At 39.0% G+C, this 13,028-nt stretch overlaps 1 protein-coding gene across 3 annotated transcripts in view; it reads left to right on the top strand.

The window, feature by feature from the left end:
- Window positions 1–13,028, top strand: part of PPARGC1A (PPARG coactivator 1 alpha) — a 513,653-nt gene that overhangs the window by 479,249 nt on the left and 21,376 nt on the right. For all 3 annotated transcript variants that reach the window (XM_006138159.5, XM_006138160.5, XM_025179017.3), the window contains 2 exons: window positions 4,305–4,350; window positions 4,459–4,532. In XM_006138159.5, the coding sequence (XP_006138221.1) occupies window positions 4,305–4,350; window positions 4,459–4,532 (120 nt within the window). The remainder of the gene's footprint in view (window positions 1–4,304; window positions 4,351–4,458; window positions 4,533–13,028) is intronic.

Genomic DNA, 13,028 nt, shown 5'->3' with positions numbered 1-13,028 from the left:
CTCTCGCTCTTTTTCTTAAATTTCTTTAAGGCCAAAAGTAAACATCTGTATTGACTTTTAGCATCCTCCAATGTACAAAGAGTTTGGCTGATGCTGTAAGTAGCTGCTGTTGCAGAGATGAAAGAACTGAGAGACACTCCCCTGTCAAACATTTTCCATTCTTTTCTTTCTCCCTCCTCCTCTCAACAAGGATAAAGAAAAATTCTATAAGCTGATGGGCCCAAAGAGAACCTATTTCAAGTTACTGTTACTTTAAAATACATATGTCTTTATACTAGCAGTGCTTCCAAGAGAGCCAAGATCTGATCTCAGTTATACCCCAGGATAACTTCATTTGAGTCGATGGAATTTACCCCAGTGTAACTGAGATCAGAAATTAATCTGAAAGTTGCTGCTCTGATTTGTTAGAGTAGGAACAGAAATATTGTAAAGTGTCAGTTCTAAACTTACGCAACGTATTTTTGTTTTGTTTGCCCCCATTTCCCTGTCAGTTACCCCATCCGTCCCGTCAAACCTCATTCTGACCCCTGATTAAAACAGGTTTAAATCGCCTCTTCCCCATCCCTTTTAATCTTCTTCCAGCTGCAGAATCTGACCTTTGTAGTTTGGTATGACCCATTTTGGTTCAAATTCATGTAAGCAAGAGGTTTCTTAATGCCTAGTGACATGCCTTCTTGGTGGTTTTAACAGGCTGCTTCAGAGCAAAACCACACTGGATTGTTCAGGGTTGGTAGAGGTCTCTCTGCCGAAATGACTGGATAAATTCAGTGCACAGATGCAGGCTAAATTTGGGCTTAGGTTAAAGGTGAACAGGAGAATCAAGACTCCCCAGTGTGTCTGTATCTGGTCTCTTGTCTTACATTGCAAGCTCTTTGGAGCAGGGTCTGCATTTGTGCAGCACCTAACACATTGTTTTTCACGTCCTAGGTGTGACAGTAATATAAATAATAAATAAATAACAGGAAAGTCCCCACAAAAACTGTATTTATGGGAGGTTAAACAGAGTTTGCTTGTCGGCTGTGGCTTTAGAAATACTACAGATGAAGTTGTAATTTTTTCAGTTCTCATGTCAATATTATTTTCTTGAGTTCCTGCAGTTTAGTCTACAGTTTTTCATCAAATACTGTTCTCGCACACCAGTTCACTCCGATTGATAGCAGTGGTGCAGCTGAGAGCAAAATTAGGCTCATAAACAAAAATGGTCGACACCGGGCAAAGTTAGCCTCTTTTATCTTTATTTAGGTGTCTAAATTTGAACTTGGAATGTAACATTAGGCACTCATATTTTTTTTATATCTTTTCCTTTGCCTTTCAGAAACCAGAACATACATACTATAAGTATAAGAGATGTGTGAAACGTTCAACTTGAACAACAAATTCATTTGATATCAAGCTTGCAAATTCAACCCATATTCCCAAATCAGCAGTAGTTTGCTTAAACATTCAAGCAAAGCTGAATAATGTCATTTTTTGCTCCTTCCATAAACATGAGCTTGCTATTTTATTTCAAGTTCAATTTACGTTGACTGGGAAGGTCACTGAGGGGGGAGTCAAATAACATTTTCCTTTAGGGTCATTATCCCAAATTCTTTGTGAACCAACATGAATGTCCACAAATCCATGAGACTGAGCTTGTCTGAGCTTTGCAATGGAATTTGTCCATGAGAAAACTGGATTCATTGAAAACTATATTTTTATGAAGAACAAATCCATGTGAACCTTTATTGGCATTAAATATAGAATAGATATTAGAAGCTATAATAAACAACCAGTAAAGAACATTGACATTATATTGAGTAAATATTTCCTCACAGTTGTGTGGGTGGTGTTTCTTCATAGAGTTTGTATTCAGATTTAAGTTCAGGAGCACACAAAACTAATAGGCTACGTCTAGACTGGCATGATTTTGCGGAAATACTTTTAATGGAAAAGTTTTTCCGTTAAAAGTATTTCCTCAAAAGTGCCTCTAGATTGGCAAGGATGCTTTTGTGCAAAAGTGCTTTAGCGCAAAAGTATCAGTGGCCAGTTTAGTCGCGATTTTGCACAAGAAAGCCCCGATCGCTATTGTATCCATCGGGGCTTTTTTGCACAAAACAATTCTTCCCTGTCTACACTGGCCCTCTTGTGCAAGTATTCTTGTGTAAGAGGGCTTTTTCCCGAGCAGGGGCATGAAAGTATTTGTGCAAGAAGCACTGATTTTGTACATTACAAAGTCAGTGTTCTTGCGCAAATTCAAGTGGCCAGTGTAGACAGCTGGCAAGTTTTTGCACAAAAGCAGTCGCTTTTGTGCAAAATCTTTCCAGTCTAGACACACCCTATCGTGGTTTGTAGTTTGCTAGGTGAGTTTTGGGGCATTTGAGAATTGGCCACTATCTGCTTAAATTTATGGTTCAAAGCACAGGTCTGAAAACTAGTATCTGAATTCAGTTCCCACCTGTGTCCCATATATCCCTTCCTGTGGCTCTGTTTTCCAGTCTGTAAAAAATGTCACTGCCTCAGTTTTCCAGTCTGTAAAAAAAAATTGTTATTTTATACTTCTCTTCCTTTCTTTTCCCTGTTGTGAAACTCTCTGGGAAAGGTTTTTCAAAAGCACAGAGGATGATTAAGCACTTACTGCCTATTGAATGTATCAGTCAGTCATCAATGTGCTACATCGATTTTATTCCATTAACAGATAATTCCACAAAACTGTTTCTACTCATTGTCACTATGGTTGAAAATATCTTGATGTTTTTAGCCATTTAAATCTGTTGCTAGCCCTTGAGGACTGTGGCAAATCTCAATGAACTTATTTGTCTAATACATATGTATTTGCCTACATACTATGTCTAAAAAACATCTGTTCATCTCATGGTAGCTCATTAGTTAGTCCATAGCATCACCCATACTCAGGCCCACCAAAGGAAAGAGGGTAGGCAAAGGGGTGCAGTTGCCCCCACACCTATTAAATCACTTCTGAAGTGCTATGTGGCACACTCTGAGCAGCTCTGAGGGTCGCCTGGAGATGAGGAACTGGGGCATGGTGCACTGCTGGCAGTGCTGAGATCTGACTGTCCCCAACTCTCCCCCTTCTGGGAGCACAGAGTCAGAGGACCCCCACACTGTATCCAGGGGCCCAAAGAGTCTTGTGGCCCCCTGGGCCATACTGGATCAGGCAAGGGGGCTCTTTAGGTTAATTTCCTATCCCAGGCTGTGGCCAGTTCCTGGTGCTTCCAAAGAAGGTGAACAGACGTGTCTAATTGTCCTTCTTGAATTTCTAGAGAAGAAGAAGGAAAAAAAACCAGCTCATGAGGATTGGTGTAGACTTTTTTTAAATAAAGTGTCATTGGGAATATTCAAGGGGTTACTAAAATAATTAATTTGCATGTAAGTGGGGATTGCACACTTGGAATGAATGCAGATTATTCAAGAGCCACGTTCTAGACAAGAGATCTGCAGTGCAGGAGTGATAGACAGGAAAATGTTGTAAATAATTAGTTTTCAGGAGAGTCTCCCATAGCTATTCTTGATATAACACTCACTGCCTTTAAAACTAAATCCAATTCCTGCATATTAAAATTTTCAAGTAGTACTTTTAAAAAATTTTAAACACTTTATTAGCAATTAAAATGCTTAACTAGTTGAAAATATCTTCTTCGTTTTCTGTATACATAGGTCTAAACAAAAATTTCAAAAGAGTTGTATTCTGTATCTATAACTTTTGTTTTACATTTATCTCAGTTTAAGCTATCTGTGACTATATCTGTGGCATGCCATAGTTTGCAGAGTAACTTGCAAAAATGTGGATTATAGCCAGTTGGGTCTTGTCCTCACAGAAACAACTTAATCTCAGTGTTGGACGTAGAAATGTATGCTGTTGAAGTAAAATCAACTGAATATTCATAATGTTCTGCTACTTTGTAGCTATTCTGCTGCTCTCGGTTCCAAACAAAACATGAACTGTAGTTTAAATTCATTCTAAGAGACAAGATTTTCACAGCATGTTCTGTAAATTTCTCCATTGGTGTTAACATGTACCACTTAATTTCCTGAAAGGTTCTTTGCATTTGAGCTTTATACCATACTTCAAAGGCTCAGTAATTGATGTAAATCAGTGCTGGAATTTTGGGTGCCAATAATAAGGGGTCAGAATGGATGTCATTTTTATTTAACCTTAAGCTATATTGAGGTGCCTTCTTGAACTACTGTTCAGCCTCATGGATTCAGGAAGAATTTCTGCACTGATATAAACAAAACCCTGATAATATAAATTTCTGAGTCTTCACACAATATTTCATAATCAGTTTCTTTTTTTCCTTCTTCAGCCAAACCAACAAGTTTATCACTTCCTTTGACACCTGAGTCACCAAAGTAAGTATTAAGAAACGTAAAAGTTTACAAAAGGGAGGGGGTTTTAATACATTTTGGCTACAGCAACTCCATTTCAGCTTGTTTTTATAAATGTGCCCTGTCTTCCAGTGATCCCAAGGGTTCCCCATTTGAGAACAAGACTATTGAACAAACCTTAAGTGTGGAACTCTCTGGAACTGCAGGTGAGAGATGTGAAATGTGGGCTTTTTTCTGTGGACCTGACTTTTTTTAAAGTAAGAAATGTATAGTGAGATGTTCTTCAAGAAATTCATTTTCATGGTTTAGCATTGACTTTTTGCCTCGTAGCCTGAGATGAGATGTTTAAAATTGTAACTCATAGTTAACAAGCAAAGCATGGTTTCTGGAAAAATATGAATGAAAGCATTTTGTAGGAATGTTTTCCCATTTGCTTACTACTGGGCATTGTTTCTCAAATATAGATCCCACAGCACAGAATAAGAGAGTTTACAGATGAAAAAATTGTATCATTGTGTCAGTCTGATGCTAATGTAAGGTGTTTCCTCACTGCATCTGTGTTACTTTTTGTCTGTTCTAGATTTAAATGCCACAAATGACAGGGTTTCTTCCTTTTTCCTTGGGGCACTATGCCAAAGCCTAAATGGAATATTTTCATGGTGTTCATTTTAATCTTTCCTTATCTTAATTTCATCTCACTAGCTCTCCTTTGGGCTATCTCAGTCATTCTTTCCATGCGCTCTGGTGTTTCCATCCTTCAGATATATGTAGACTTACGTCTTGTTCCCCTTTAGTGGACATTTCACCAAGGTATACATGTTTAACTCATTTGCTTTGTCATAAAAATTCGTTCTTCCAGAGCTTGGATAATTTCTGTTGCTTCCCTCTAAACACCCTCCAGTTTGCCAATGTTTGCCTGGGAATTAGATGCTTAGAACTGAGCACAAGATCCAGGATGTAGCTGCACCAGAATTGTTTAGAGAGACTGTTGCATCCTTTTTCAGCATAAAACTAAAAGACAGTGTAGTAGAAATGGATTTCACTTACCAACATGTAAGGGTGGATGCTGAGGTATACTTTCTTACGCTTAGAAGTGTTTTGTTAAGTTCAGATCCACAGCTAGTGCAAATCAGCATAGCTCCATTGAAGTCAAAGTCTGATTTATGCATATTGAGGATCTAGCTGTAGGTTTGTAAAGGCACTTTGGACTATTGATCTTATGCACACACACAATCCTCCTTTCACTTCTTCAGAAGCTGCCTCATTATTTAAGCATAAATGCCTTCCTTGCAGCATCTTGCTAATCTGCAGCCGTACTTCCTCATTATTCAAGTGAGGAAATAAGTTTTTTGGGGCAGGAGACCATCTTTTAGTTCTTTGTTTATACAGCACCTAGTATATCGGGGTCATGGTACATAATTGAGGCTCCTAGATGCTAATGCAATACAAATAAATAATAATAACTAATTATGATATCAAACTAGAATGCTATGCAGGGTTTCTGTAGCCATGTTGGTAGTAGAAACATAAGGTGGGTTAGGTAATATATTCTATTGGACCAAATTCTGTTGATTAGAGAGACAAGCTTTCAAGACAAGCATTGTCCAATAAAATATATTACCACACCCACCTTGTCTCGCTAAGCTAGAATGGTAACAATTGAGCTCTTGGGAACAAAACGCACATAAGGTTCTTTTGGTACCACAGGCTGGGTACCACACGTGGCTAAAGGGATAAAGTGCTTCCCCATAGTGTTCTTCTGGCCTCTGATTTCAGCTGAATAGTGTCCAGGCAGCACAGGGCATAGCCCCTAATAATTCACATAAGAGTATAATTATATGTTTAGGAATCTTTTGTCACTGAATCCAGTCTTTGAACTAAGATTCTGTGTATTGTAAAAGACACCTTCCCTGCTCCCAATGAACCTAATCTTTATACAGCAAATTGGATGTCTTTGAAAAACCAGAAAAAACAACAGTGAACAACACTGTGTACTCATGGAAACCAGGTGAACACCAGAAAGGCTTAGGCCCAGTGAAGCCACCCTCATTGTCACTACAGAACAGCATTAACCTTTTATGAGGCAAAACAGCATTGTGTTAACATCTTGGATTCTCCTGCTACTATCTGATGTCAGAAGTGGTGATGTGATGAAGTTCCACAAAGAGCAGGCTGTCATCCCTTCCAGCTCAGGAAATCAGCAGCCTGCACTTCACATTGGCCGATTTGGCCATGAATAAGAAGTCAGTGTGATCTGAGCCCTTGTAGTGGTGCAACAAGTCATGACAGTTGGAATGGCTCTGGTATTACCAGGTTCATTCCACTGATTCATCTCTGTGTGTAGCAGAGAAAGGTAAAATCCACGCATCTGAAAAAGTGGGTTGTATCCACAACCTCATGATACTATATAATTTTTGTTAGTCTCTAAGGTGCTACAGGACCACTCGTTTTTTAACTTTTTTTGTAGTCATGTACTGCAGCCACATGTAGCACTGGCAGGATAAGCTCCATGAATATGAGCATTATCACATAGATATACCCTGCCTTTTTTCAGGAGACTATGTCACTTTAGTTAGTCAATAAGTGGGGTGGGGAAGGGGTCAGAAAAGAGAGGAGGAATACTGGTCTTTGAGTTGGCCCTTGGCTTCCAGACAACATAGAAGACTACCTAGCAGCACCACTGTCAAGTGCCACATCAGAGCTATTTCTCTTTTATTTCCAGTTGTCCGCCTTTGTGTGTGTGTGTTCCATTACTCAGCAGTTGTGTTAATCTGTACCTTTTTGTACATACGCAGTGGGTGGAAGTGACCCATTTTCCAGTGTAGTATTACTTATTTATTATATGTCTTGTGGTAATGCCTGGAGACCCCAGCCCTGCTATTCTAAGTACATAAAGCAAAAAACAAGCACATCAGACAAAAGGAAGACATACCAATCCCAGGGGGCAGTCTTTGCAGGGTCAGGGTCTAACCAATAATAACAGTAGCCATAATGATTAATTATACTTCACAGTTGTATACAGAAAGACATGCACAACTCCAAATTCTACCCAGATAACTGCATTGTTCAGTCAGTTTATACATCACTAGCACCGTTTATTATAATTTACATGGCAGTTGCCTTGATCTCACAGCCCAACTGAAAAGACGATTAGCGGTGCTGCTTGCACTATTGAAGAACAAAATATATTAGTATAAGTGGCAGCTCCCTTGATCTTTCTGTTGAAAGAACCTTTGGTCCTTCACCAATGAATTAACTGTACGTTAGAAAAATAAATAAAAGCATTCCCAATTCCAGCCATCAGTGTTGAGTACACCTACATTCTGGATGCATGTGTGTAAAACTGAATTTAAAAATTGTTTTCTTACCTGAATGAAATTTTGTTTTGGAAGGGGCTGCAGATGTACTTTTTTTCCCTTTCAAAAACTGAAAAAATAATTTCCATTTTATAATTCCAGTATTGCCTAAAGCTTCATATAACTCCAGGAAGTTAAAAGGAAAAGACCTTTTATAAGTGACAACACTTGTGTAAGAGTTTCTTAGCCTGTAACATTCACCAAATGGACTATAAGCATCAAGTCCTACTACTACATAAAATCACAGCTCCCTATGTGGATTTCTGGCTGAAACAGTAAACCTCTGCCCTTAATCATTTTACACACATTCTATATTGTAAGACCTGAAATAGTTTCTTAAAGGAACATGTATGCCACAAAGTGCTGGGGATTAGGAGCAGCCCTAGACGAGCTGCCGGCAACTGGCGCCCAGGGCGAAACGCACGATCGGCGCCCCCGCCTCCAAAGCCTTCAATGGCCATTTATCTTGGCACCCTAGGCGACTGCCTAGTTCACCTGTATTGATCGGCTGCCACTGCTGGGGATTCCTGGGATGTGTAGTGTAAATACAGGAGGTCAAATGACCCATGTAGTGTCATCTGCCACAGCACCAGTGGCGTTAAATTGGCTCATGCTGAAGCTTAACTGGGTTGATTTAGAGCTGCTTATGGAAACTGGAGAAAGCAGTACAATCAGCCAGTATGGGGTATAAATATCCCAGGAGTTGTTTAGCAGTAGGACCATGCAAGTGCACTAGCACCATCCCTTCTAGCAATTCCCAGAGCAGAAAGAAAAACTTGCTGGGCTCACAGTAGGAGTAGCAGTAGACCCAGAAGAAGTAGCACAGGGAGGCTCTTGTGATTGTCATGAGAAGGAGCAACAATATTCAGCAAAACAGCCCAATAATCAGCCGGACTAGCTGTACTATCAGCCACAGGAAACACGTCCCCAGCAGCATTAACAGCAAGGAGCAGCAGATTCCCTTCTGCTGCGGGGAAGGGGAAGGCATCAGAACAAGCTGTCCCTGCCTCTGCAGTATCATTCAGATAAGTCAGAAGTAAGTAAACCTGATGCTGAAGGGTTCAGTAGTGATCGGCCTCCTCTTGCTTGTAAAGCTGTTGTACTTGTTAGGCCTCCAGCTGCCGAAAGTCTTAATAAGCAGGTTCTTTTTCCTCCTCCTTGGCTGCTGCTGGTTCTTGATCATCCCTGTCTGTCTTCAGGAGTCAATCCACCCCCGCAAGTTCTTGCTCGTTTTTTTCCATTACTCCTTCCTGCCAAGCAAAAGCAACACCCATTTCTATGCTTTTTGTGGCTCCCTGCTGAATGGCCGAGTCCTCTCTTCCCTACCCCCAATTTCCTGCAACATTATCATTATTGATGAATTCCTTCCTGTCAACAGCCCTTCGTTAACCTCAGAGGTGGGATCAGGTGACTGGGTGGGGAATGCTTGGGGAGATGTGCTATGTAGAAGTGGTTGCACTGGACTGTTGTTACCAGGTGCTGGTCCTTATGCCTTGGCATCTGGCCACTGCTGCTCATGGTGAATGATCATTAGCTGGGGTTGGGTTTTTTTGTTTGTTTTTTAAACAAGGATTTTCTTGGTTCCACATATATTCCCTGCCTCCTAACATGGCCCCTGATTTGCCAAAATGCCCAAAGCCATTCTGTAAGGTACATTAAGAGCTGGTTTAGTGAACAACAGCATAATGTTTACACTTCTTCACACCCAAAATCCTGTTTGAATATGAGTAAAAACTCACCAAATTTTCATTCAGTCAAAATTTGGCCACTCAGAAGAGCTGACAGAAAGTGTGTGTGAACAGAAATTGAACAGTGATTTGGAAATCACAAGCATTTGAGCAAACTCCAGTATTCAACTTTCTCTACATCTGAACAACCTCTTGGTTGTCAGAACAAATGCTTAAATTCTACTAGGCAAAAATTTGTTTGGCCTCAAAAATGATTCCTGGTACTTGAGACAGAGAAAGAGAAATATTAGTCCAAAGGGAATAAAATCTAGTAAATTATTAGATATTTTCAGGGTCTATATTTATCCTCTGTAGAACTGACAACAAGATTAAACTGACTGCTCAACAAGCATGTAGTTTTTTTATTATATGATGGCTATTTAATTTTATTATATTTTCCTGGCTTCTGCAGTCTTGTGCCGTACAAAAGCTCTACTGATTATTCTACTGAATCAGGCTATTATCTTGCATTCAGTGCTTTAAGTGGCCTTAAATAATGTTTCTCTTGATAATCCCATTTTCAAACTCATAAGGTATAAAGGAATCCATTTTTAATAACCCTCAGAACCTCAGTGCGCTTGTACAAAAGTTCATCTAGATGCATTTCCTGAAGGATGTGAAGGCTCCAAAAATATACCAACAAGCAGAAGCATCATCAAACATTTAAATGCTAACAGTAACATTAGATTTTGCTGCCTATATGAAACAGCATTGTAAATGAGTCTTAAAAAGTCAAGATGTGACATTTACTGTAAATATATTCCCCTAATTTATTCTGATCAACCTAGTCGAGCTAAATGAGTTACTAAGTTTCCTTTACTGCAGTTCCTGCAATGTGTCAAGGTGTTATGAAAACTTCTTCCTGTCCTCAGAGACTTTTCTATAAAACAGATTGCTGAGCTGAGCTAACAGAGCTGGCATAGATGTGGTCTGTTGTCACACAGATATAAGAAGCGGTGCTGATTTGGCATATACACAGTTTTAAAGCAGAGATCATTGAGCGAGTTCATACTATATAGATGAAGCGAAGCAAAGTACAAAGTTACCATTTACCAAAGCCATTCAATTAAAGATAAGTCCCTACAAAGAAAATGGTTTTATAGTATGTCATGAAAAAAATACTTGCCTTTTACTTTTTAAAAAAAGACAGTTTAAGGGGATGATTGTAGCGTATGTACCACTTCTAACAGATTTGCTGTGCAGAAGTACATAAGTGTGAGTGATGTAGAGGTACTTGTTTATTATAGAGCACATTTCAATGCAGTAATCATAAATATTGCTAAGGTTGTGCTCTGTTGAAATATGACCTACATACTCTTGATTGTTTGTGTTACGTGATTTGTCTGACACCCATTACATTCTGGGTAATGGCAGCCATTTGTTGCTGTGCACAGCAGGCTCTTTTGACAAAAGAAAATAGGCAGCAATAAAAAAGCTATAGTCTGAATTACATTCTGCACAGTGCTGCACTGCTGAGAGTTTGTGCAAGTGTGTTAACAATGCTCTGAACTGCCTCTTGTCAGCCTTCAGCCTGTAATGGCCATCTGTCCTTACATAAATCTGTCAAAACCTGCTAAGTTCAAGAGAGAGCCCGGAATATACCTTGTACTGTCAACACTTAAATGTACACATTTGCAGAGAAATCAGTGTGCATGAAATAATCCAAAAATCAAAGAATATTTTAGCACTTCTGATTTAGAATCATGGTGTGAAATTAAGATTAGAGAGTAAAATGAGTAAAGGGTACACTGATGATGAATAAGTACTGAATTGATTTTCTCAAAATTCAGTTGTTTGGATGCAGTTCATGGGAGGGACTTAGGGTGGAGAATTCAGCACTGACATAGACCAAACAAAAAGCCAACTCCAAGCTTTGCTGCAAACTAAAACACAAACCTTTTATGCAGATTTCAGATGTCCATTGAACTTTTTGAACAATTTATTTTCTCATTTATGCTTCATTGTACGCTTCTGCTTCTGTCAAGACCAGGACAGATGCCAAAATGCCATGAGGAAACCATTCCTCGGGATATTTCCGGCCTGGTTTTGCAAGTGAAAGAAACTCCAACAGCTAGGCTCAGCATCTGGATTTTTAGGTTTTTCTCTACACTTAGTCTTGGTCTCCTTTGTGGTTGGCTCAGCATCACAACTGCTGAAAGCAGTTACATTGTGCATAAAGCCAGTGTTCATACAGAGTCAGTTTAACAAAGAAAGCATGCAGAGATTTGATTTGGATATACAGTATAAATAGTTTTTGTTTTGGTTTAAAAATCAAAAGTAAGTAAATATTTCAAATGTTGACAGTAGTAGCAACTAGTGATGGGGATAAATATTTTCCCTGGTCATTCTTCCTGAAGCGGCCATTTTATGTTGTCTTTTTAAATAAATGTAAAAATTTAATAACTAACCATGGGGTATCTAATTTTGCAAACAAAATGTTCCTTGTGAATTTGATTTAACAAAAGTAACTGCATTTACTTATTATTTGTTGATTCTGAGCCATTATTTTTATCCAGGAATGGTGTTGCAAAAAAATGTTAAACGGAATTGTTCTCTCCAATATACGGAACTGATCTTAGCCCATCTGGAATATTTGGCATGAATATATTGACCAGTTAGCTAGTTTAGTGGGGAGGGAGGAGGTAGGCAGAGAGGAGGAAAAAAATGGAAGATGTGAACTAAAGGAGATAGTTGAATTGATTTATAACTTGTGCATTTTTCTGAGGCAGTTTTAACTCGAGGGTCAGTGTTTGTGTATTAGCAGTCACTGACCTTGATGACCTAAGAGGAAGTCCTTAGTACACATGAAAAGTTTGTAAACATTATTTTCAAATGTTCAAACAGAATCAGACATTACTTTTGCATCAAGTATTCATGTCTTGCCGTTCCTAGATTTTTGTTATTGTTGTTCTGTTTGTTGTTTGTTTGTTTTCTGGAGCAAATTCATTGCAGCTAATGCAGTGGGACTCCCAGTCTCCATTTATGTCCCTTAGAGAGTACTATGCATTGATGGAGTCTTTTCCTTCTTTGCTGCAAACTGCTATAAAACATGTTCCATTTGCATTGATCTGCTGAGCTCCATTGTATGGTTAAAATACAAAACAAAAGGAAACTCTGTCATATTTTAAATAGGCATTTTCTCAAACTATATTCACATTCCCTGGGAATTCTTCCTGGGGAAGTGATGGAAGGCCCATTGCTTGGTATTTTTAAAACTGCCCAGGACAGCGTTAGAAAATACACTGCATTGACTTCAGAGACGGTGTAAGGGATAGACTGGGTAATCTAGTGTGTATTTTCTGTGTCTGCAATTTTTTCCTATCCTTGGCTCTGGATCGGGAAAAGCACTTAAGCACATGCTTATCCTTAAGCACATGATTAAGTCATAGGAAAGTCAATTAGATGTAAATACATGCTAAGTTAAGCATGTACCGAAGTGCTCTCCTGAATAGTAATGTTTTCTTGAACAAGAGCTCCGATTTACTATTCTAGATTTGTGAACAGAGTTGTCATTTTATGCAATATGAATGTTTCCTTTTATGAAGTCTGAAGGAAACTTTGAGAGCTATACACTTTCTCTTCACAGAAATATTGTAAAATTAGCTGTAGGATGTAGCTT

Source organism: Pelodiscus sinensis, chromosome 4 (assembly GCF_052426305.1).
Source record: "Pelodiscus sinensis isolate ZL-2025 chromosome 4, ASM5242630v1, whole genome shotgun sequence".
NCBI classification, from domain to species: domain Eukaryota; kingdom Metazoa; phylum Chordata; order Testudines; family Trionychidae; genus Pelodiscus; species Pelodiscus sinensis.
This window is presented reverse-complemented; position numbering and strand designations above follow the sequence as displayed.